The sequence below is a fragment of the Erinaceus europaeus genome, chromosome 8 (assembly GCF_950295315.1).
Source record: "Erinaceus europaeus chromosome 8, mEriEur2.1, whole genome shotgun sequence".
NCBI classification, from domain to species: Eukaryota; Metazoa; Chordata; class Mammalia; order Eulipotyphla; family Erinaceidae; genus Erinaceus; species Erinaceus europaeus.
The window spans coordinates 70,755,158-70,781,008 of NC_080169.1; the positions used below are offsets into that span (position 1 = coordinate 70,755,158).

Below are 25,851 nucleotides of genomic sequence, written 5' to 3' on the forward strand. Positions count from 1 at the left end.
AAAAAGACTTAAGAAGTGGATTAGAAATGTTGTCTGGGGAGATAGTATCAGAGTTCAGAATAGAGCCAGAAATCCAGATTAAGGCAGAGAGTAACTTCCAAACTTGAAGAAAATAGAATTAATATAATATAACATAGTTATAATTAGTATAAATTAATCTTAATATAATTGTTTACCACATTGATATGAACCAGGGCCCGCATACATTCACATCTAACACAGGAGACTGTATAAGCCCTGAATCCCTATCAGACTGAGCTCACAGTTCCTGGTCACAGCTGGGAATATTCTAGGCTACACTCATCTCTGGACAGGTCTTCTTCAGTTGACAAAGTAGGCTGACCCAGCTTCCCTTTGGAGAGTGGGGCTGTCCTCACTACTGCTAGTTCATAGTAGGAGTAAGATCCTGGAGAGGCCCCCCCCCAAAGGACCTTCTGCACTCCATAAAGAATTTTTGGTCCATACTCCCAGAGAGATAAAGAATAGGGAAACTTCCAATGAAGGGGATGGGATACAGAACTCTGGTGGTAGGAGTTATATGGAACTGTACCCCTCTTATCCTACAATCTTGTTAACCATTATTAACCCAGTAATAAAAAATAAGGGCCCATTATGATGTTCCTGATGGAAGCGACTATTGACAGTAGAGAGGGATCTGTTGAAGGTCTAGGCCTACAGTATCCATGGTGGAATCCAAGTATTCCATGACTAAGTTTCTAGGTAATGAAGTGGCTGATAATGGCCAAAAAAGACCATCATTAAGTAAGTCAGTCTTTTGATGCATTTTTGCATAGTAAAATACATCATGACTTTTCAAGCAACTCAATGGTTTTAATACTATTCAGGCTTAGTGTGACCTAATTTACTACCTTAGATAGGACAAGTTTAAAAATATAGAAAAATATGTATAAATATATATTAACACTCTTGCAAATTCTAGTTAAATAAGTTCCTGGACAGACAGAAATTTCAAACCTTTCATAACAGGATCATTTCCATGTTATCTAAAATATTTTTTGAATAAAGGTGGGGAACTTCTCAATCACTGTAAAATGCCAGCATAATGTTAAAAACAAACTCATTTTATATATGAATATAGATACCACAAGCTTAACTCAACTATTTTCCAGGGGTCTATTAAAAACATATAAGCATAAACAAGTAGAATTTTTCTAGAAAAAGCTAGTATTAAAAAAATTTTTTTAAATTTATTTATTTGTTATTAGAGACAGAGGTAAATTGAGAGAGAAGGGGGAGATAGAGAGGAAGAGAGATAGAAAGACACCTGCAGACCTGTTTCACTGCCTGTGAAGTGACTCCCCTGCAGTGGGGAGCCAGGGGCTTGAACAGGGACCCTAGCCGGTTCTTGTGCTTTGTGCCACCTGGTGCTTAACCCGCTGTACTACTGCCCGACTCCCAGAAAAAGCTAGTATTATGAAATATATTCAGGCTATTTATTACATCATGAGGCCAGTGTGTTTGTGCGTGGGGGGGATTATCTCTATTGTCACTGAAAGTTGATAAAAGTAAAACCCTAGACGGGGGTAGGCAACATAGTGGTTATGCAAAGAGACTGTTATGCCTGGGGCTCCAAAGTCCCAGGTTCAATCCCCTGTACCACCATAAGCCAGAGCTGAGCAGTGCTCTGGTGTTTCTCTCTGTGTCTTTCTCACTCTGCATCTCTCTCTCTCTCTCAAAATAAATAAATAAATAAAATACTTAAAAAAAAAAAGTAAAACCCTATTCCTGAATACACTAACTCAGAAGACAAATAATAGTTTCATACTAATAAATAACAAACTTCTTAGTAGAGTGTTGAGGGCATTCTTATTAAGAGAAGAGTTTTAGGATTCTTGATTTTTTCCCCCTAAAATGTTATATTGTTCTGGAAATTTTAGTCAATGCAATAAGAAACAAAAGTAAAAGAGACTGTGATTCTCAAATTCAGTGAAGAAAGTAGTTAAGAAAATGGAAAATACCTAGGAACAAATTAGTAAGAAGTGTCATATAACTATTTTCTTTTTTATTGGCATCAACCAGTTAGAAAATATAATGAAAAATGTTATTCCAAGTCATAGTGTCTAGCTTTACCAAAATTACAGCGCAAAGGCAAATGGTGTTTCTCAGCCAACTGACTAAGTCAGCAACTTGACAAAGTGAAGAAGAGTGGAACTGGCATTGCCAGATAGCGAAGTGTGCTGTTGACCTACAGTAATTGAAGCAAAATGTTATTTATTTTTTTTTAAATTGTAGGCTCTAGTTTAAATCTGAATCTTTAGTGTATTGTACATAAATGGGACATTTAAAAGAAAATGTAAAGGGACAAAATTCTAATAAATCAAACTGGCAAAAGGGAAGCAAAAATCATGCTACCCAAGTGCAACCTCTTGTGAGACATTGGATGCCCTGCCTCCCTTGTGCAGTGCTGTTGAGAATGAGTGTATCAGCAACTCATTTTGGAGGTGCTTCAACAAGCCTTAAATATGTGACTCAACAATCCCATTTTTAGGAATTCATTCTGACAAAGTGATTGAAAACATGGCAAAAAGCTTTTATATGGGGGTTTAATAAATATCCCAGGGGGCTGGGTGGTGGCACATGCACTTACGTAAGAAGTAAGAAGTGCAAGGACATGCTCAAGGATCCAGGTTTGAGCCCTGGTTCCCCACCTGCAGGGGGAAGGTTCATGATCAGTGATGTCTGTGTCTCCTTTTCTACCTACCCCATCTCTCTCAATTTCACTCTGTCCTATCCTATAAAATGGAAAAAATGGCTGCCAGGAGCAGTGGATTCATAGTTCCAGCACCGAGCCCCAGTGATAACCATGGAGGTAGAATAAAATAAAATAAATATCCCATTTGCACAAGATGGGAATACATAAATCAGCTACAGACTGGAATACACTTGAATACTGTAGCCAGTATAAGTAGTGTGGGGAAGAATACTTAATGACTTAAACTATTACATGTAAAAAAGAAAAAATAGATTATAGGGACTAGGCAGTGGTACATATGGCACAGCATCACACATTTCCATGCAGGGAGATCTGGATTCAAACTATTGGTCCCCAACTGCAACTATAAGTATCTCACTTTCTTTCTCCCTTTCTCCCTTCCCCACTTTCTCTATTTCTATTTTTACAGATGGTGTCTGAGCTTAAAGACCATCTTCTGAGACACCTACAGGGAGTAGAAAAGAAGAAAATAGAACAGATGGTTCTGGACTACATTTCAAAACTGGTTGGTTTTTATTTTTGTTCTTCACCTCTCTGCCCCAAGTGTTTAACTTAATATGCTTTATATCTTAGTTTTGTTAGAAGTCTCTTATTCTCAAACTAATGTATTTAGTGATATATTGAGCCAAGGTGGGGGGGGGGGAACCAAAGAACAAAGAGAACTTGATTTTGAAAGTGGTTATGCTGCACTCAAGGAAGCAAAAATAGTGACTACTTTAGTTCTTCCCCCCTGGACTTACCTGAAAGTAAAGACATCCGACTCAAGGGATTTGATCACAGGCCTTTAGCTTCACATCCAGCAACCTAACCACTCAACCACAGCCATCAGCCATGCCAGGGGAAGGTTTCTAGTAACCTTAGTTTCTTTCCATAATCACAAAAACCTGCAAGGACCCACTTCCTGCCTCCAGTCACACCTTTCAGATGTTTTTCCTTCTCCATCTCACTCTTGCCCTCTTTCTTCCCTTTCCATGCCATATCTCGACAAAAACCAGACCATCTATATGTACCCCAATTTTTCAAACCATTGCTACGCACCCCATCATTTCCCTCTTTTTCCTTAGTAATGCTTTTGCTATTTTTGCTAAAAATAGCACACCCTTTCTGTACTTTGTAACATCCCCTTAAAGCTATCTAGTTTGACGTTGTCAAAGTAAGTAGACATGCTAAAACTCAATAACTTCAGTCAAATCTAAGATACTATGGTAGTCACCCCAAATCATTTGTGGAGTGAATTGTAATTCATCTTTAATTTTCCTCAGTGATCTGGGTAATGTACTTCTTCACTCAGCCACATGTGTCCACATGAGATGATCACAACATTGCACAATGTGATCCAGCCAGGAAGCAAGCCAACCTAGTGTATCTTCTGAACAATATACTTTCCTCAACTCATGTTTTGAGCTTTTAGAGAAGAGTAGTGATTTAGTCCATTGCATATTTACATGGTATCAGTTGGGAAAATGGTAGATGTGAAGCTGAGTAGAGTGATTTTTCACAGACATTCTCAAAAGAAGTTACACACTTGAGAGATTTATTGACAGGTGTTAAAAGTATCTACAAAATCAAGATGGGGGCCAGGTGGTGTTGCCAAATGTTCATATCCTATCTTGGCATTCCTAGCTCTTTATTAAACTGTAGGTGTGAGAAGTAGGTCTTCTCTTCAAAGGAACATAAATAGAACAACTGTTTAGTACAAAAATTCTTTTTATAAATTGTTATCTATGGCCACTTGTGGCCAGTAGTTTTGTATTTTTTAGGTCAGATCATAGTTCTTTACAGTGCTTGCTAATCCTCCAGAAGAGACCCTCAGATTCTCTTCCTCCTTTCCTTATTTAGACAACAAGGAGACTGTGAGCTCTGAAGCCCAGCCCAGGGGTGGAGGAGATAGTTCTGTGTCAGGTATATTAAGATGTGAGAAGGGTGAGGTGGCTGTGCTGCTGCCTGACGGCCACTGTTGGCGTCATGCCTTTCTGCAAAGGAATAAATGCTTTGCTTGAACTCATTATTATTTTTTGCCTTGACAAATAATTTTAATTGGATGTCATTTACAATAGTAGGCTTGGAAGTTTATGCAGACATGAGAGAATCTGAACTTCAATTCTTAATTAGCTCCAACAGCCCAATTAGGCCAGCTTCCAGCTAAATTGTAAAAATACAACTGCCATTGGTACAGGGGAGTCTGCTGATGAGGTTGGCAGCACACCTACCTAGTAGCCACATACTGAATTGCGTGATTTATATTAACAGGAGCAATCATGTGTAAATAGAAGTGATGTGGTTAGATTAAAAAAATCGAGCCTTTCCAAAAGTATTTGAAATTGAGGCCTGATCCTTTTTAGACACAGAAATAATACTATGGACTAAAGTCTTTAAATATACAGCAGAGAAATAATGCCCTATTATCTCTCCAAGTTTGGGGAAGACCAGTATGTAGGTGATCCAGAATATGGACACGTATCTTTGCATCTGAGCGCTGCACAATTAACTTTTTTTTATATGACTTTGATTTAATTTCATGTCTAAATTATTCTGCCCTTTTTTGCCATCATAACCATCTGCTTTTAAACAATACCTTTGAATTTTGGACTAAAATCTGAATGTGATAATTTTTAATATAATAAAAGAGGTTGGTATTCTTACATATTGGTACTGATCATCAGGGCGTTGTGAACTTCTTTGCAGTAAAATCATATAGAGGAACTCATTTAATGGATATATTACTTTGTTACACCACAACTTGGTCTTCCCACATTGATATGAAGTTGTTTTCTTAGCCCTTTTTATACAGTACTTCTTCCACAAAGCTAGTTTCATATTGGTTTTTGTCAACAGCCCCTAGAACCAGCAGAAGCAGAAAAGTGGTACAGAGGTAGTCTCAGAAAACTTAGTGACTCTGACTTTTTGACTCAGTACTCCCTGATGGAGACTAAGACTGCCTTGCTCCTACCCAGAGACAGCCAGCCAGTCTCCCAGTCTTTCAGAAACAAGCCTTAGCAGGTGCTATAAAACCTGATTACAGTGTTTATGTACTATCTTACCTAATTACAGTCCAGGAAAACTAAGAGTCTATGTTGTTGAGAATAAATATCATTTGTCAGTGTATGGAGAAGCTTTGTAATTTGCCTTATTTCCTTAATCTATATGTACAATCATGGATTCATGATTGGTAACAACTCTATGGAGACCACCCCATTGCTAATCAATGAGTAATAAAATATATATAGAACCTAGACTTGAAGCCAGTCTTGGCTCAGGAACTTCATTCTACTCTGCCCCCTTGATTGCCAACTCTTGACCCTTGCCACATAATAAGCCTAGAGCAAACCCAATTGCACTTGACCTTCTTTGATAGATGACGGCTTGTGAATGTGGATGTCAGGCTAGTTGGCCAGGGTGGGGGAGGTGAGCTGGGGCACTGCTTGCAGACAGAGTGCTCTGTTAGACTTTGGCACACATTTTCAATCTTTCCATTTTGGATTCCAGTGACTAAGAATTGATTGACCTCAGAAAGGCTGTTTCTGTGTCCAGGCACAGCCTGAACACCAGCTGCCTTGAACATGCCTGCCAGGCCTATTGAGGGATAGATGTGGGGGCCTGAGGAGGAGGGCTATTAGTAGAGGTTAATACTGGGCTTTCTTTACTCTCTAGCTGGATCTCATTTGCCAAATTTTGGAGTCCTGTTGGAAGAAACACAACCTTCAACCCTGGAGTCTCCATTTGTACGGAAGTACTTCTCTCTTTTATCATGCTGAACAAAGAGTCAAAACAACTCTGATTGCTGCCTGGTTTAGCAAAGTCTTTTTGAAGCCCACCAATTGGAAGCAAGTTTCACCATCATTGAAACTATTCATCGGGCCTGTGAAATAGTTCACTTACATAGTGCTCTGCTTTGCTATGTGTACAAGCCCAACCTCTACCACACTGAAGGAAGCTTCAGTGATAACGATCTTTTTCAACCCTCTTTCTGTCGTCTCTATTTATCTCTGAAAAGAAAGTGTAAAATAATAATAATAATAATAATAATGAAAAGAAAAAGAAATGTCACATTAGTTCTGCACTCAGTAGTCAAAGTTATTTCACCCTATTACTTTATCTACCTTCATTCCCTGGCAAACAGTCAATAAGGCAGGAGGCACAGGAGCACAATATTGTCAAGAAGGGAAATTTTAGCCAGTACAAGTTATCATTATGTACCTGTTATCTAGGTTAGGCCAGTTGTTACAGTCATACTTATGAAACTTTCTACAGGGCATAGCCTTCCATCATTAATGTGAATCTCATCTGCATGTGGTGCTTAGAGCAACTGCTTGGGGAAATGGGATTTAGAGATGAGCTCCTTGCCTGACATGCTGCTTTGTTATTTTGTTCAGCAACATGCAGGCTAGTGCTGCTGAATTTGCAGTCTTTCACATCATGACCAGACTTTTGGAAGCTGCTAACAGTTTATTTTTACCTCTGCCTCCTGGTAAGTCTTGGCTCTTTTGCCCTTTGTTGTAACAGATTTGTTTGTTACAACATGTAACAAACCATGTAGTCTCTGGATTTTGGTACGTTGTGAGTTTAAGGATGTGAAGAGCTTTGCGAAAAATGTGTCTTGAGTCACTGTGAGAGAATCCCTGAGATTGGCCTCTGTTGACCAGAACTCTACTCTTATTAAATTAAAATTATTAAACTTACATTAAAATTTATTGATATAACCCTTCACAACTTTGGAAAGTCGAAGCTGATGCCCATACATGTTTACTTGGACGATTTTTGAACCAGTGGAACTGATCCAGTGAGATCTTTCTCTCCAGGTCTAGTTTATCTGATTGGGGTGTCTTCAGGTTAGAATTCAGAAGGGAGAGAGTCTGGCAGTAGTGCAGCGGGTTAAGTGCAGGTGGCACAAAGCAGAAGGACTGGTGTAAGGATCCTGGTTCAAGCCCCTAGCTCCCCACCTGCAGGGGAGTCGCTTCACAAGCAGTGAAGGAGGTCTGCAGGCATCTCTCTTTCTCTGTCTTCCACTCCTCTCTCCATTTCTTTCTGTCCTATCCAACAACGATGACATCAGTAACTACAACAATAAAACAACAAGGGAAACACAAGGGAATAAATATATAAATAAATATTAAAAAGAAAAGAATTCAGAAGGGAGTGTGTCCAGCTAGATGGTAGGAATTGAGATGAGGGCCAGGGGAAATAGCACAGAAGTTTACCCAATGAATTTTTATGCCTGAAGCACCAGAAGTCCCAGCTTCAATTCCTGGCATTATTATAAGCCAAGGCTGAGTGGTGTTATGGTAGAGAGAGAGAGAGAGAGAGAGGGAGAGAGAGAATGAGGAGAAAAAAAAGGAGAAGGAGGAGCCGGGGGAGGAGAAAGGGGCCAGGTCGTGGCACACCTGGTTGAGTACATGCATTGCAATGCACAAGGATTTGAGATCAAGCCCCTGGTCCCCACCCGCAGGGGGATAGCTTCACAAGCAGTGAAACAGTAGTATAGTCTGTCTCTCTCTCTCTCTCTCTCTCTCTCTTCCTCTCTTCCTCTCTATCTCCCCCTCTTCTCTTAATTTCTGTCTCTATCCAAAATAAATAAGTAAAAATGTTAAAAAAAAAAAAAGAAAGAAAAAGAAAAACCAATATCAAGTTTATTCTTAAATTCTTGGAAGCTTAAATTTTCCTAAAGGTTTGAAACAGGACCAAAGCCTTAAAACACCCTAACACATACGTATGCTGTTATTTGTTGTCCACATATTCATTTTAATCAATAATCGTTCTCTGAACAATTACTAAATTCCAGAACTTATGGTAGCTACAAAAATTAATAGCAGTCTGGTTGGGAAGTGTGCATACAAATCAGTATACATTATAAAAAACAACTAAGTTCCTACTTGTTATAAACTGCCTGCCTTAAGTTCATTACATATATGTTTTGGTGAGTGTTGAACTTTACAACTAGCATAATATAATATGTATTAGCCAGTCCTACTTAATTTATTCATATACTTCTATTCACTCATTGCTAACTCAGTTTCTTAAAAACAATATGTATTTGGTGTCCATCTTATGCCAGGTAAAACTGTATATACTTTACAAAATTCAACACATTTAATTTTCATTAACAATCCTAAGTGGTAGAAACTTAAATTGACCCACACAGTAGAGTTGATGTCCAACCCATTTTTGACCAGTGAATTAGCACTTTCCTACAACTTTACATACTATGATTCCCTGTGAAATTGTGACACAGGGAGTAGATTCTCTAATGCTACACACTTACTACATAACAGAGTTAGCGTTTAAATGTAGATAGCCTGGCTCCAAAATCTTACTCTGAAGTATATTTAAATTGAATTAATTGATGTTGGCATGCTGGTTATTTATAGATCTGGAGGAGATCCACACACTTTGCTGCATTTGTGTTATGTCTTATAGAGTCTGGAATGCTTTGTGCTTCTCTGATAAATTTTATGTCACTAGGTCTATTCATACTGGAGGTACAGCACTGTAGGTACCTGAAAGTGACCTTTCATGAGAAGAACAGCTAAGCTTTGAATTATTCCAATGTAATAACAATTGGGAGATGTCTTCTAGAAAGATTTCATGGAAACTATGCATAACTTTCTGCCCTGAATTGTTAATTGTTTGTCATTAACACAAAAGGCTTGATAAGCAAATGTTTTATAATTTTGGATTTCTTTGCCATATATGTTCAAATCCCTTTTATAAATAAAGGAAACAAACTTATTTGGGGAAACTTTATACCTGACATATTACAAAAGTCTACTTCTTAAAGAAGTTAATATCTTTCACAGGGATGTGTAAAGAAAGAAATCAGAAAAATCCTACCCATAGTGACTGAGAATTATTGTGAGAGGATTTGTGCCCAGATTCCAAATAAAGAAGAAACATTTATTTCCCTAAATTCTTGTTTCCCTCATGTGACGTGGAAGTAGAGATTAAGCAAAGTTGGATCATGTGTGTGTAGCACACTTGTATGAGAGACAAGTATTCGTACAAGTATGCTTGCTTCAAGGCCCACTGCACTGGTGGGAATTTGAGTTCCAAGTACTGAAACTTGTAAGATTATTTGTTAAAGAAAAAGAGGAAAGAGAACCACACACACACACACACACACAAAAGAAATAATGGTTTAGAACTAGAGCACTTTCAGTTAATTTAAAAAGGGGCCTGTGGGACTGGGTGGTAGTGCACCTGGTTGGGTGCACATATTATAGTACATAGGGACCCAGGTTCAAGCTCCTGGTCACCACGTGTATCGGGGAAGTTTCAAAAGTGGTGAAGCAGTGCTGCAGTACGCTCTCCCTCTCTCTCTCTCTGTCTCCCCCTGTTTATTTCCCCCTGACATCTCAATTTGTCACTAAACAAAATAAATGATAATATTTAAAAACAATTAAAATAAATAAAAACATAAAAAGGGACCTGTGTTTTCCCCTTGCTGGGATAGACTTGGCCAGGAACTTTGGAAGATGAGGCTCGAATTGTTTGGAACTGATGTCTATGTTTAGCTAATTTTCTGTGTTTCTTTGAGTTGTCATGCAAAAGGAAGGCCAAAAATGGGTAGCTGTATTTGGGACTGTGTCCTAGGGAGACAAAATGAAAAGTCTTTAGGAATCCGTAAGTCTTGGACAGATGACTGGAGAAGAAATTTTGAATCCAGAAAAGATAATAATATATTATTAATAAATAGTATCTTATAAACTTTTTTGAAAAGTAGTTTCATAACTGCTTTTTAATCTTGGGAAGTATATCCAAATCCATTAAAAAATCTATTTTGTTGATTACCTAGTAAATTCACTTAAAAAAAATTAAGAAAGCTGCTGGATTAACATTTGCTTGTGGGCAGAGACTGGATTTTATCTGACCTTTGATGTTGCCAGGACTTGGGATTCAAGTTCCAAGGGAAATGTCGTGATTTCTCAAAATTTTAAATCCTGGCATTCGGAGTCATTTCTTTGTCATGTAAGATCCTAAAATTAAGCTCTGATTCTTGGTCACTTACCACTACATTACTGCATTGCTCCGATCCTTTCTCTTCACTTTCACTATTAAAACTCTCAGTACTTCTTCTTCTAGCGTTTGCCCTTCTTCCATAGCCAGTCAACAGCCTCAGGTTGAGCCTGATGTAAAGTTTCGAGACCTCCTTTGAATCTGGAGAGGTGGCAGTCGTTGACTATGTGGGTCATAGTCTGTCTGTAGCCGCAGGGGCAGTTTGGGTCGTCTCTGGCTCCCCAGCGATGGAACATAGCGGCGCACCGGCCATGGCCTGTTCGATAGCGATTGAGGAGGGCCCGATCATAACGTGCTAGGTCAAAGCTGGGTTGACGCTTGCAGGGGTCTGTGATGAGGTGTTTGTTCTTTACCTCAGCTGACTGCCAGCTCTGTTTTCAGGAGTCTGGAACAGAGAAGTTCAGTGTAGGCGTAGGGGACCAGATTGGGTGACGAGACGTCAAGCGTTGGACAGGGTGGGCGAGGATATCCATGTAATTGGCAGGTCCGGTCGAGCGTAGACGTGGGAAATGAACTTAGATGATGCCGCATCCCCACGAATATCTGGCGGGGCGATGTTGCTAAGAACTGGCAGCCATGGAACCGGGGTGGAACGGATGGTTCCAGAAATGATCCTCAGGGAGGAATATAATTTGGAATCGACCAAGTGGACATGGGGGCTACAGAACCATACTGGGGCACAGTATTGTGCAGTGGAATAGCATAATGCCAGAGAAGATGATCGTAGTGTGGAAGCGCTCGCGCCCCATGAGGAGCTGGCCAGTCTTGCAATGATGTTATTCCTCGCGCCCACCTTTGCTGCAGTTTTTATGAGATGTTTATGAAATGACAGAGTGCGATCGAGAGTAACGCCAAGATAGACTGGCTGGGCTTCATGCCAGATTCTCGTATCGCCAAGCTGCACATTAAGATCATGCGAGGCCGAGGCATGGTGTAGATGGAAAACAGATGATAGCGTTTTTGCAGTGCTAGGGATTAGTCGCCATTTTTTACAGCAATCAGATATCAGAGACATGTCTTTCGTGAGTGTTTCCTCGAGGATGTCGAACTTGGATGCCTGAGTACTTCTTACACACAAGTTCAGGGAATAGCTTCTTAATTATAGCTCCAGTATCAAACCATTGCTTCAATTCATTCTTTGCCTGTTGCCATTTTATGATCCAAAAAAAAAAAGTCAAATCTCCTTTCCATTCTGCTCAAAAACTTTCAGTGCCTTCTTCTAAATCTACCAACTAATAAATGCCTTGCTGTCACTGAACATGTAACCCTTGTCGCATGTACTTAGAGTACCCTGCACTTTTCCTTCAGAATGTCCACATTTTTAAAAGCCTTTTTTTTTTTAATTAGTGAGAAAGAGAGACAGAAAGAGAGAATGAGAATACCAGAGCAGAGCAGCACTCTGGTACATATGGTGCTGGGGACTGAACTTGGGACTTCATGCTGTTATGTCCAGCACTTCAGCCACTGAGCCTGGGCCATGAACTAGTCACATTTTTTAAAACATATACTTATTACTGTGTTTGTCTGATTGTTTCCTCTATCAGACAGAAGGGTAGATGGGAGCAGCAATCATTGAGTTTTTTGTTTGTTTTGTTTTGCTTTGTTGCTAATTGTTATATGCCCAGTTCCTTGCCTGGTATAGAGAAAGAATTTGTTAAATAAATTAACCTTTCCCACCTTATCACCTATCATTCTTTTCACTTACCTTATTCCAAGTTGTCTGGATCAGCTAATATTTTCTGAACATGCAGCATGCTTTCTTATTTTTTAAAAATATTTATTTATTCCCTTTTGTTGCCCTTGTTGTTTTATTGTTGTTGTTATTAATGTCGTTGTTGTTGGATAGGACAGAGAGAAATGGAGAGAGGAGGGGAAGGCAGAGAGGGGGAGAGAAAGATAGACACCTGCAGACCTACTTCACCGCTTGTGAAGTGACTCCCCTGCAGGTGGGGAGCCTGGGGCTAGAACCAGGAACCTTCTGCCAGTCCTTGCGCTTTGCGCTACCTGCGCTTAACCTGCTGCGCTACCACCTCACTCCCATTCTTTCTTATTTTTGGCCTTCTGTTCATATTGTTCCATTAAATCAGTCACCAGTTATTAAGGTAAATTACGGTTAAAAGTTTAGACTAGCAGGGAATATTGCTTAATGATAGAGCACAGAGTTTGCATGTATCAAGCCATGGATTTGATCGATGGACCCAAAGGAAAAATAGACCAGCTGAAGCTTCTGTCTCACACTCTGCATTCAAATTAAACTCCAGCAACTTAGGATTTATGTTTCCTATGAATTCTCTGTTTGACCACACCATTCTAATTCTCCTTCTCTCTCTCTCTCTCTCTCTCTCTTGCCTGCAGGGTTATTGCTGGGGCTCAGTGCCTGCACTACTTCTGGTGGCCATTTTTGTTTACACACAAACACACATGCACACACATATTGGAAAGGACAGAAAGAAATTGAGAAAGGAGGTGAAGATAGAGAGGGAGAGAGAGACAGACAGACACTTGCAGACCTGCTTCACCACTTGTGAAGCAACCCTCCTGCAGGCAGGGAGCCTGAGGCTTGAACACAAAGCCTTGTTTAGGTCCTTGCGCTTCGTACGTACTATGCTTCCTTAACTTCGTGCACCACCACCTCTAGTTCTTCTTTTCTATAATTTAGTAGTCACTCAAAACTTTTCTCTAGGGCACGACTAGAGATAGGCTTATCTCCTGTCTCCTTCTGATCAAAATTTTCACCCGCCAATAAAATGATCCCCATCTATTAGCTTTTTAGCCTGGGCATATTTAACATTTTTATTGTCTTTTCTCTTTTGCTATCTTATCATAGAATTTCAAACTTATACTTGTTGTGTACTTAGTATATACCTAGAACACTACTTAGTAATGATGACACAAAGAAAGAAACTTGGATCTTGTCTTCCAGCAGCATCAGTTTGTGTCTAGGTGTCAAGACACTTAGTGCCAAACACTAAGCTTTAATGTCACCAAACTTATTCCCTTTGGAATGTTGGAAATGCTGACTGTGTTTACCTGCCAACCCTCTCCTCCTAGGTTTTCACACTCTGCACGTGATCCTTGGTGTCCGTTGTCTGCCTTTGCATAATTTGTTGCATTACATTGATAGTGGCGTGCTACTTCTCACAGAAACAGCTGTCACAAGGCTCATGAAAGGTAAGAGGGTCTGAGGTTGACAGAAGGCATCACCACTGGCTTCATGGGTGTGTCACCTGGTCACACAGGGTCTTGCCAACTTAAAAGTGCCTCAACCTCATCTTAATGTTCCATATTAAAATTTGAAATTCCTAGTATTTGAATAAGCTTGTTCTCATTTCCATTTCGCAGTGGGCTCCATGAGTTATGCTGCTGGTTCTGCTGGTACATTTGGTTTCTTGTAACCATCCTTTAGGCCAATTTAAAGTGATTTAGCTCTGATTCAAGCTAGTGATTTAGTGGTCCCAAAGGGTTCTTCAAACCACAAATAGCTATTGATTGTTTTTCTGTCCATGAGGGCACTTGAGGATAGAAAGGCTTATTTTATACACACACACACACACACACACACACACACACACACACACACACACACACACACACACACCCCACACACACACACACACACACACACACACACACACACACACTGGTTTGCTTTCAGTGGATTCACTTTGTCATCTCAAAAGTTGAAATGAAAATTAAAGAAGTGCAGTACTTGTGTGAATCTGAACTTAAGATAAGTAGAAGTCACATTCACAGGAATTATTTGATTGTAATTTGTTTTTTTAATTAATGTTTATATATTTGGATAAAGACATTGAGAGGGGGAGATAGAGAGGGAGACAGACAGAGAAACACCTGCAGTTCTACTTCACCACTCTTGAAGCTTCCCCCCTGCAGGTGGGGGCCAGGGGCTTGAACCTGGGTCCTTCCACACTGTAATGTGTTCACTTAACCAGGTGCACTACCACCTGGCTCCCCAGTACTTTCTGTTTAATGTGACTCAATGAAATTGTTTTGTCACTGACAACCTCTTACAGAGCCATGTTTCATTATATATAGAATTAGCTTCATTAAAAAATAATTTTTTTATTGAGAGGGATAAAAACTTTTAAAGAATTATTAGACTTAATGTGAAATATAAAGCTAATAAGAATCAATCATAGAACTAGAAGCTTGTTCAGGTATTAAAATGAAAATTTGAAGGTTTTTTTTCTTTCTGATTTTGCCTTTCTTGTAGATCTGGACAATACAGAACAAAATCAAAAACTAAAATTCAGCATCATTGTGCGTCTTCCTCCGGTAATCATTTTTAAAATTTTAATTTCTTTATTGGGGATTAATGTTTTACAGTCGATAGTAAATTCAATAGTTTGTACACGCATAACATTTGTCATTTTTCCACACAACAATACAAACCCCACTAGGTCCTCTGCCATCCTGTTCCAGAACCTGAACTCCCCCCCCCCCCACCAGCCACCCTTCCCAGAGTCTTTTCTTTGGCGCAATACACCGACTCCAGACAAAGTTCTGCTTAGTATTTTCTCTTCTCATCTTATTTTTCAACCTCTGCCTGTGAATGAAATCATCCCATATTCATCCTTCTGTTTCTGACTTATATCACTTAACATGATTTCTTCAAGCTCCATCCAAGATGGGCTAAAAATGATGAAATCACCATTTTTACTATGAAAATGTCCAATAGTTCTAGTTTATCTATTTCTTCATTTAGCTCCTTTGTTTTCTTGTTGATTTTCTGCCTGGATGATCTGTCAAGTTGAGAAAGTGGGGTGTTGAAGTCCCCTATTACTACTGGGTTGCTGTTGATATATTGCTGTATCTCTTTCAGTAGATGTTTGATGTATTTAGATGGCTTCTCATTAGGTGCATAGACGTTGATAATCATTAAGTCCTCTTGATTGATTGATCCTCTGAGCACTAAGTAATGTCCATCCCTGTCTTTTTAAATTTTATTTATTTTAAGGTCTATCATGTCAGATATGAGTATATCTGTTCCTGCCCTTTTTTGTGGTCCACTGGCTTGTATGATAGTTTTCCATCCTTTCACTTTGAGTCTGTGTTTGTCTTGTTGAGTTCGGTAGGATTCCTGCAGACAACATATGGCTGGGTAGTGTTTTTTGATCCATCTTTCTACTCTGTGCCTTTTAATAGGTGAGTTCAGGCCATTGACATTTATTGATATCAAAGATTGAAGATATTTTCACACCATTCTTGTAAATTTTTAGAGTATTCTGATATATGGCATGTTTATCATGGTCTGATTGTTTATAGGAGACCTTTCAGAACTTTTTTCAGGGCAGGCTTGGTGATTGTTGATTCCTTCAACTGTTGCTTGTCTGAGAAGATTTTGATGCCTCCATCTAGTCTGAATGACAGTCTAGCAGGATACAGTAGTGCTGGTTGAAAGCTTTTCTCATTGAGTACTCGGTAGATATTTTGTCATTCACTTCTGGCCTGTAGTGTTTGTGTGGAGAAGTCTGCTGCTAACCTTATGGGTTTTCCTCTGTAAGTGACTCTTTGTTTTTCTCTTGCAGCCTTCAGCCTTCAGGATCCTTTCTTTATCCTTCTTCATTTTCCTTATAAATATGATGTATCTTGGTATCTTTATGTCTGGGTTAATTCTGTTTGGAACCCTCTAGGCTTCTTCAACCTTTGTGTCTTTTATATTGTCTGGACTAAGGAAGCTCTCATCTATTATGTCCTGTAGAATGCTTTCTTCCCCTCCCTCTCTTCCTCTGGTAGGCCTATAATGCATATATTATTTCTTTTGAAGTCATCTCATATGTCTCTGTTGTTGTTTTCAGTATCTGTTAATCTCTTTTTGAGATCTCTTACTTCTTTGTTTTCTCTAATTCATTCTCAATCTTGCTAATTCTGTTTTCTGCCTCATTTATTCTATTCTCTCCCCCCTCTGTTGTTTTCTGTAGATCAGCTATTTTGTTACCCTGTTCTGATACTGTATATACTTGTTCAGCTAGCTGTGCTCTTAGCTCAGCTATTTCAGCTTTCAGCTCTCTAATTATGTTGAGATAGTCAGTGTTTTCTTCCAAAGTCTCATTTGCTGTTTCTGCATTTCTGATGACAATTCTTTCAAACTCTTTCCTCACTCCTGTGACTAATTCCTTAGCTAGCATTTGGATGTTGATCTCACTTTTCTGTGTTAATATCTTTGGGGGGATTTTAGCTGAACTTTTGTCCTGGTTCATTTCTCCAACATTTTCCTTGGTTTAACCATTGTTACAGTGTGTTATGAGGTCCTTCTCTCAGCACTTTTCAGTCCACTGATCACTCTTGCCTGGATTGACTTGTGTCTAAGTAAGGTACTTAAAAAGTTCACAGCTGTGGAAATAACAGTTATTTCAATGTTATCTCAATCCCTGAGTTGAAGGATAGTGGCTGTTAAAGCCTCTTTTGTTCTTTTTCTTCCCTGTAAGCTATGGTAGCCTGAGGGATTTTTACCTCTAAGTAGGTTTTTTATTTTAACCACTCACTCCTAACCAAGAGATAAGGCAGAGTGGGGGATAGATAGCACAGTGGTTTTGCAAAGAGACTCCCACACCCCAAAGATCCAAAACTCTGGGCTCAATTCAGCTTCTCTGCCAAGCCAGGCAGCACTGCTGGGCCATGTGATTTTCTAAACAAATCCTGTTTATAGTCTGTAGGTTCTGAGGCAATTATTCACCATGTTCTTATCAGAACAATGTGGAAAGCCTCCCCACTATACAGCCCTGCCACTAGACCACCAGGTGAAGTTCTTCTCCTGAGTTTCCTGGTCATTTCTCTGCCTCCTGATGTCAGCACAGGGCCTTCTCCCTGCTCAAGCCTCTGAGGGCAGTAGCAGTACAGTTGCATTTGGTGAGCCTTAAGGGATCCTTTCCTCCCTTTAGCAGTCTTTTTGTTAGTAAAACAGACTGGAGGTGGTTCCTCAAGTGGAAAACTGCTAGACTGTTACCAGTCAACTGGGAGTAGATATGGTCTTTAGCCCCAGAAATCTCTCCTTAGGCTCTTCTCTGTCCACAAGCCATACATGTTTTCATTCACCAGTGACTTGGTGGGTTCCCAAAGAAGTGCCAGTCTCATCTTGTTGCAGTCTCAGGTGATTTTTGATATTTCTTTTCTTCTTTTTTTTTTTTTTTTAGAGATTTTAAAATATCAGTCTGTGTTTTAAGAAGTTCTAGACATATGATCCATTTTTCGCCTCTCATATTAATTAAATACTGGTTTATATGTTTACACTTTAGTAGGATTGTACATAAACGCCACTCCCACCACCAAAAGACTGTGTCCCATCCCTATCACCCCCCCTCCCGTCCCCCCTCCTGCTGTGCCGGGAAGCCCAATGGCCACCCTCCCCTTCACCACAGTGTTTTTACATTGGTGCCCTGCTCTCGATTTAATCAGGTGGAAAACTGCTAGACTGTTACCAGTCAATTGGGAGTAGATATGGTCTTTAGCCCATAGCTCGATATTTCTTGTTCTTTAGTATAGTTTCTCAACCAGGTAGAGCTGGAGGTCTGGGCAGAGTTATGGCCTCTGGATGCTCTGATGATTTGGTAGTTTCCCAAAGTAGTTCTAGTCCTGTCTTGTTGTTGTCCCAGGTGATCTTTAATATTCCCAGTTGACCAAGAAAAGAGGAGCCCTACTTCTTTCTTGACTCTTAGAAAATAAACCAGCCTTTCTCTGCTTCTTTTTTCCTGATAATCTTGAACTTTATTTTCTCCCTAAGCCTTGGGATAAACCTTTTTTAAATTACTTTCTTTCTCTTTTCCTTCCTTCCTTCCTTCCTTCCTTCCTTCCTTCCTTCCTTCCTTTCTTCCTTCCTTCCTTCCTTTCCATTCTTCCTTCCTTCCTTTCTTCCTTCCTCTTTTTTTCCAGGAAAATAATTTACTGACTTTAGGGTACAGTCAGTTGTACTGTCTTAATTTTAACCCCACCCCTCTGTTGTCTGTTTCCCACTGAGTCTATGAAGGGCTTGCTCCTCTGGCTGTCTATGGTCTAGGCATAGTTCACCTAGAACTGTTAGCCACTTTCTCCTATTTGGAAGCCAAACTGGTATTTATCTCTGCATCTGAGAGGAAACATGTGCTTTTGGCATCTCAACTGATAAATTCTACTTGAACTTAAATACAGGAGAAGGTTATGGAACTGCTTTTCCTTCCACTGTTCTTTCTCCCACAGCAGGAAAACATTCCTGGGTCAAAAGAATAATGAAAAACTCGAGGAAAGGGTTATACCAGCACTCCTTGTTTTTGTGGGGGAATGTCAGCTCTTTGAGTTAGAAATATTGTGAAAATATGAAATTCCAGGGCAAAGTCTTCAGAGCCTCTGTGAACTTCCTGACTTCAAGAGCTGCTCCAGCTGTGCGCCTTGTTTACAGACCTTGAATACTTGTATCTCTGGCATGATCCTCCCATAAAGGGGTGTCTCTCCTTTTTGGACCTAACTGTTAATCATCTTGCTTTAAAACACCCTTCCCCCCATAGGCTTGTTTCAGCAAAGGCAAGAATAAAAAACAAAACATATTTTCCATGACTAGCTCTCCTTAGGGAATGTCTCTTTTAGTTTAGTTTCAAAGTTGATTTTTTTTTTTGCCTTATTCTCTTAGGGAATATAAAATTTCTGGGTAAGACATTGGCAGAGAAGTTGATGCTTGCAATATTTAGTTCCTTATTGAAACATCACATAGGATAGATATTCAAATTCTCACTTTTGAAGAGTAGCAGTAGTCAGTAAAAGAATTTAGCAATATCAATGTATCTATAAGTTGATTTCCTTGAAATTGCATTGAAGAGATTCACAATTCAGAAGCATAACTTCTAAAAAATGGCCTTGCTCCAAGTGTCGTTAACCATAAAGGACCTTTCTTTCCCCTAACAAGTTTGGAGTACTTTTAAAATTTATTTAAAAGATCTAACATACATTTGATTAATGCAGTGTAAGTTATATTGTCCTGTGTATTTTTTTTCTCTCTTGTGTTGTTGTCTTAATTACTCTAAGAGTAATTTTAGGTTTTACATAAAATGAGTAGAAGTTACATGAGCTCCATTCCTCATTATCAACTTCCCCACCAGAGTACTCTCCACTTGTTATAACTGATGATCAGTGTTGACAAGCCATAATCACCCAAAGTCCGTAGTCAGCATTGATGTTCACTTACGGTGATGTTCATTTATGAGTGGGGATAAATGTATAAGGAGATACGCAACTATCATTATAATGTCATACAGTGTATTTTCACTACCCTGAAATTCCGACTCTACATTTTTTTTTCAATTTGCACAATAGCTTATTGGTCAGAAAATCTGCCAACTTTGGGATCATCCCATGAGTTCTAACATTATCTCACGGAACCATGTGAAAAGACTACTTCAGCACTATAAGAAACAGGTGAGTCACTAAATGTCTTTCGATCCCATTTGCCCATCCTAACCTATCTGTGTGGATAACAGTTACAGTTCTTATCACTGGTGTTTGTGCTTGTCTTGGAAAATCAACTAATACCAGAAGTGATTTCTCTTTTAGCCTAGGAGCTCTCTGATTAACAAGTCATCGTCCAGTATAGACTTTCTGCCTTTGAATTACTTCATTGAAATACTGACAGATATAGAATCTTCCAATCAAGGTAATTAGCTTCTCTTTTCTCAGGGTTTTCCTGATTTTCTATTGAAACCTCAGTTAGTTTTAATCACTTCTATGTACCTTTTCTATTTACAAAGCATCCCTCAATATAAGTAGTTTCCTACTACAATTGGTTTTCATTAGTAGTGATGATTTACTACCTAGAGTAAATTACTAAAGGAATAGTCAGTTAGTTACCTTTGAGGATTTAAGGTGTTTAAAAACCCATTTGGTTGATATGAATGGTCCTTCTTGGTGCTAATATTTAATACATCTTAAAACATTTTCAAAGTGTTTTACTATGGTCTAAAGTAATGATGATTTCTGTGTCATAAATGCCTTGTGGCTTCATAGTATCCCTCTCTCTTTTTTCTAGTTCTATATACTTTTGAAGGACATGACAACGTTGATGCAAAATTTGTAGAGGAAGCAGCTCTGAAGCATTCCACAATGCTTTTAGGCTTATGAAAGAGAAAATGCAATTAATGGATCAACTTTCAATATCCAAGTCTTGTTCTCTAGTTCAACTTCTGTTGAAAATTATCTAGCAGTATTTAAAACTGGTAGCCAAAAATACACTGTTGAACCATATGGATTTCAGTTTGGTACTTGTTCAGACAGAACTATAAAATGCTGTAACTTATCCTACTTTTGAGCAGCAGATGAGCAATCAAATATAGAGAAATGATAAACTACCCAAGGACGTATACAGTAATATAAATGACACTCTTCCTAAGTAATGAATAACTTTCCTGGTGGCTTCATAGGCCAAATTGCACTCATAAATAAAATATACTTTCAAGATGTAGAGAACAGTGCTTAGAAGAACAAAAATGAGACTGTCATTGAAAAATAATATATAACAAGCAGAAGAATGAAATGGTGCATGAAAATTCTAATTGGAAAGAGGCTACTTTTTTAAAGAAGTAAATTTAGACTAAAGCAGATCTGCTTTTCCCAGTGGAAACATGCAGCATATGTGCACATAAAGTGCTTATATAAAGGGTTTGTTTCTGATGGTTCAGATGGGTTTATATTTAATTTTAAGCTTTTATAAAGTATAAATTTTTAATGTAGTTCTTATTTAAAAAACCGAAATTTTATACTTTTCTTTGAATGGAGACTTCTTATCCCACTTAGGAATCTTGAGTTCATAGACATCTTCTCCAAAGATCCCCAGTATACCTAAGTAGTCCTCTCACCCTTCTTTTCCCTTCTTTTCTACAGACTTCGAGTGACCTATAAGTACAATGCCCTCCAGTGTCTACATAACCTTTACTTATCCTTTCTCTCTTCATGCATACTATTCCCCTCAGTGTAGGTATGAAGTCTTAATGATTATATTTATCACTTGCCCGTATAAAAATACAACTTCTTCTAAAATCATCATGCTCTAAAAATTGTCCCCTTGCAGAATTTCTATTTTAGTATCCAAGGTTTGAAATTGTATAACTATGTTATTTTTAAAAATATTTTTTATTTACTTGTTAATGGATAGAGGTAGAGAGAAATTGAGAGGGGGGAGATAAAGAGGGAGAGAGAGTCAGAAAGACACTTGCAGCTTTACTTTTACCACTCATGAAGTTTCCCCCTGCAAGTGGGGACCAGGGGCTTGAACCTGGGTCCATGTGCACTGTGATGTGAATACTTAATCAGATGCACCACGGCCTGGCCTCTTATAGCTGTGTTATTAAGGCAGTAGTGACTTTTTTCTCTCTCTCTTGTTAAGGTCATTATTTTCTACCCTACTCTGATTTTTATACCTGGGTTGTTTCAAATGCTTTCTTTCTTTCTTTCTTTCTTTCTTTCTTTCTTTCTTTCTTTCTTTCTTTCTTTTTTTTGAATGAACTTTGTATATAGCCTCCTTTATTGGGACTTAAAAGCTAAAAAAAATCTGAGCAAAGCATCTTTTGCTGCTTTTAGTTATGCTTTGTGAGGAATCCAATGCTTTCTTAAGTCTAATAAGTTTAATTCATCCATGCATATTTGACAAAATACTATGAATAGCTTGGTTCTACCATTACTTTCCTTATAATCTTATAGTAACTTTCCATTAACTATAGGATGAAACCCAAGTTTCCATGCTGGTCAAAGTCATCCAAATACTGGTTTTATTCAATTCTTCAGTATGAACATTCTTTTCCAGCCAGGCCAGTTCACTGGGCCTTTAACATAATGTGATTTTTTTTCCAAGCACTGCTTGGGGGCATTTCAATTTTTTTTTTTAATTTCTTTATTGGAGGATTAATGGTTTACAGTTGACAGTAAAATATAATAGTTTGTACATGCTTAACATTTCTCAGTTTTTCACATAACAATTCAACTCCCCACTAGGTCCTCCTCTGCTGTCATGTTCCAGTATTTTAAGCACCCCTCCCACCCCCAGTCTTTTACTTTGGTGCAATTTAAAAAATTTTTATTTTTATTATTTTATTGGGAGGCTAATGGCTTACAGTCAAGTTGCTGACACATGGGTACAATATCTTATCTCTCCAAGACAGGTGTTATTGTAAATAAATAGAAGACTTCTGGGGGTGGCTTGGCACAGGTTTGAGACAACCAGTAGTTTTTTAGGTACACCAAAAAAAGCAGTGGGACAGAGATAAGACTAAACCAGGCCCATGAGTCCATAAGTTAGTTACCAGAGTTCAGATACACGTGTTTAGTCTCCCAAGAGAGGCAGCATGGTGGGTCCTGGGGAAGGAAGCAGGTACCAAGAGGGCACGGGGGGGGGGGGGGGGGAGCGATTTCTGCCAGGCTTGCTTAAATCAATTTGTTTATGTAAGTTCCTCAGCTGTATGCTAATTGTGCCCCACATGCTGTGTCACAACAAGGTGTCTGCAAAACACTCTCACCCCCAGTCAAACAACTCATTTTACTATCATGTACCACAACTAAGCATCTGCCTCTCCCTTCCTTCCCCTTTTTTCCCCAGAGCCTATTGCTTTAGTGGAATATACCACACTCTGTCCAAAATGAACTTTGTGTTTTCCCTTTCTGTCTTTGTTTCTTAAGTTCCACCTTTAAATGAGTTTATAGCTTGGGGTATTTCTACCACTGAAAACCCTTTCCATTCATTGAAAACCCTTTCCATTCACGCTTAAGGGTCAGATTTTAAAAGTTCATCATATTGTGATCCTTGCCTGTTCTAGCACATGGTTGTACATTCCTTCTCACAGCCATTAGCAGGTTTTATAATAAAGCGTCCATCCCTTTGTGATTTGCTAAAATAAATGTTACATTCTTTATACTGCTAAACTTAACCTCTGTGTAACTTTAATTTCCTTCCAATCTAGCAGGATGGAGATTTAAAATAGATTTTGATGATTTAGCAAATTAAAGGAATGTATTTTTTACTCCCAGAGTTGTAAAATAAAATTCATAATTGACACCAATATGAAATAAATATAGCTTGAGCATATTAATGAATGTAAAACCACAGGTTTCCAATCTACTTGTGTATTTCTTATATTGAGAAAACAACAATTAGAAAGATATACTTGAATGAGATGCAATAAAAGTTAATAATGATGAAATGAGTGGACCTATTCTCATTTTCAGCTCTTTTACATGCAAAGTTGCTCATCTTTGCATTGAAATTTTGAAAATTCTAGCGCCAGAATTTAAAATAATCATGTCTTTTTCCATTTAACACTGTAGAAAATGCAGTTTTATAATAAAGACACATTAGAACATAATTATTTTATGCCATAAAAATCTTATTCATAGAATTATAATAAACTTGCTTTAAAAATGACCTCCCTACTTCTTTTTATGTGATCTAGATTTACCAGTATTAATTTCACACTGGACTAGAGCATGGTATACTTCTACAACACCTGGGGTATTTTTCTTTACAAACATTACCATTCTCTTGTAGTTGACTATACTGAACAGTAATTTTTCTTTAATAAACAAAGTCCAGTCTGCCACTTTCTGTAATATTGAAAAATGATTTATTTTTATTTATTTTATCAACTCTCAACCACATAGTCTGATATAGTTAATATCTAGAGTGAACAAAATACATGAACAATACTTTGATAGTGTTGAATGACAAATGACAATTCTATATGCTACTCAGTATCATGTAAAATAATTTGTTGAGTCGAAAAGGAAACTATGGTGTGTTCTCCACTACTGATTGATTGTGGTTACTACAGTTGTCTGTAATTTAGAGTTATTATGCTGACATTTTCCATCTGTGGATATGAGCAAGCCTGGTTGAAGTGCCCTTCATGAGAAGCCTGAATTTGTTCACATATTCAGATTTCAATAGGCTTTATAACAGGTTTCCTTATGTGCCTCATATTAGCCCCAGGCTCACTGGGTTTAAAAGGAGCCAAAGCACCATATGGTTTTGGCAAAGGAAGAGTAGCCTCTGCTTCTGGAATGTAGGCATTTGGACGCAGCTCTGCAGTTGTGTAAACACCACCAGGCAGTTGGCGATGATCTATTTCCAGGAACTCCTGTAAAAAAAAAAAAGTTTTTTTTTCCTTTTAAATTTCTGAAAACTCTGATGAAGTTATTTCATCCTTAGTGCCCAACAGACACAGCTGTGTCAGAGCAGCCTTAGCCAATGCTAACTGATATTCTCCAAAAAAGATGGATGGTAAGAGAATGGATTCACAACACATACGGCATCTCATTGGAAAGTGGAGTCATAACACACATGGTGTCTCATTAGAATTATTGGTGTTGCTTAAGCATCACTTTATTCCTACAGTTTAGGTTTTATTATAAACAACTCGGTGGGTCAGTTTCTAAGTCCACTGTTTTCTAACCTCACTGTCCTTTTATCCAGCACTATTTCCATGTTCTTCACAAAGGCAAGGCAATTTATTTCCCTTGGCAAGTCACTGTAGAGCAAATGTTATGAAAGCAATGATAAGGAACAGGGTGGGACCAGAGAAGAGCAAATTGTGGAGCAATGAGAACAGGTAAATGATAGCTGGGATACCCAAATGCCCTGAAAAATATAGTACCAAATAATGTGGGAATTACTAATCAGATCTTCTCTTCAGATATTCCTATGTGTCTGAAATACACTTTTTCATTCCTTCCTTTTCTTTCTACCCTCCCTCCTTCCTTCTTGTCTGTCCTTCTTTCCTCCTCCCTTCCTCCTTCCTCCCTCCCTCCTTTCTTCCCTTCCTTCCTTCCTTTTTCTCATTGCTCTTCTCCTCCCCTCCCCTCCCCCCTTCTCTTTTCCTGCCCTGCCCTTTTCTCTTCTTTTCTTCCCACTGGAGCATCACTACTCTGGGCTAACTTTTTCAGATAGAGATAGATAGAGGTAGAGGACATCATAGAATTGAGCTTCCTCCAATGCAGTGGGACCAGGATTGAACTTGGGTCACTTGCATGACAAAGTAGACGCACTATCCAGATAAGCCGTTTTCCTGATCCTAAAGTACAATGTTTTTATATGTTAGGGAGTGAATAGTCATCTTCTGGGGGATGTCTGGTTGACAGAAAAT

General features: G+C 38.7%; 2 protein-coding genes across 3 annotated transcripts in view; one reads left to right on the forward strand and one right to left on the reverse strand.

Annotated features, from left to right (window-relative positions):
- The window catches only part of GSAP (gamma-secretase activating protein), a 128,734-nt gene extending 105,623 nt beyond the window's left edge, over nucleotides 1-23,111 (forward strand). For both annotated transcript variants that reach the window (XM_007530798.3, XM_060196356.1), the window contains 8 exons: nucleotides 3,144-3,239; nucleotides 6,386-6,456; nucleotides 7,108-7,202; nucleotides 13,796-13,915; nucleotides 14,979-15,040; nucleotides 20,045-20,146; nucleotides 20,282-20,381; nucleotides 20,754-23,111. In XM_007530798.3, the coding sequence (XP_007530860.1) occupies nucleotides 3,144-3,239; nucleotides 6,386-6,456; nucleotides 7,108-7,202; nucleotides 13,796-13,915; nucleotides 14,979-15,040; nucleotides 20,045-20,146; nucleotides 20,282-20,381; nucleotides 20,754-20,845 (738 nt within the window). In that variant the 3' untranslated portion in view covers nucleotides 20,846-23,111. The remainder of the gene's footprint in view (nucleotides 1-3,143; nucleotides 3,240-6,385; nucleotides 6,457-7,107; nucleotides 7,203-13,795; nucleotides 13,916-14,978; nucleotides 15,041-20,044; nucleotides 20,147-20,281; nucleotides 20,382-20,753) is intronic.
- Nucleotides 23,112-23,257: 146 nt separating this feature from the next.
- Nucleotides 23,258-25,851, reverse strand: part of CCDC146 (coiled-coil domain containing 146) — an 82,614-nt gene continuing 80,020 nt past the window's right edge. Inside the window, exon 19 of the mRNA XM_060195659.1 lies at nucleotides 23,258-24,846. Coding sequence (XP_060051642.1) covers nucleotides 24,643-24,846 — 204 coding nt within the window. The 3' untranslated portion in view covers nucleotides 23,258-24,642. The remainder of the gene's footprint in view (nucleotides 24,847-25,851) is intronic.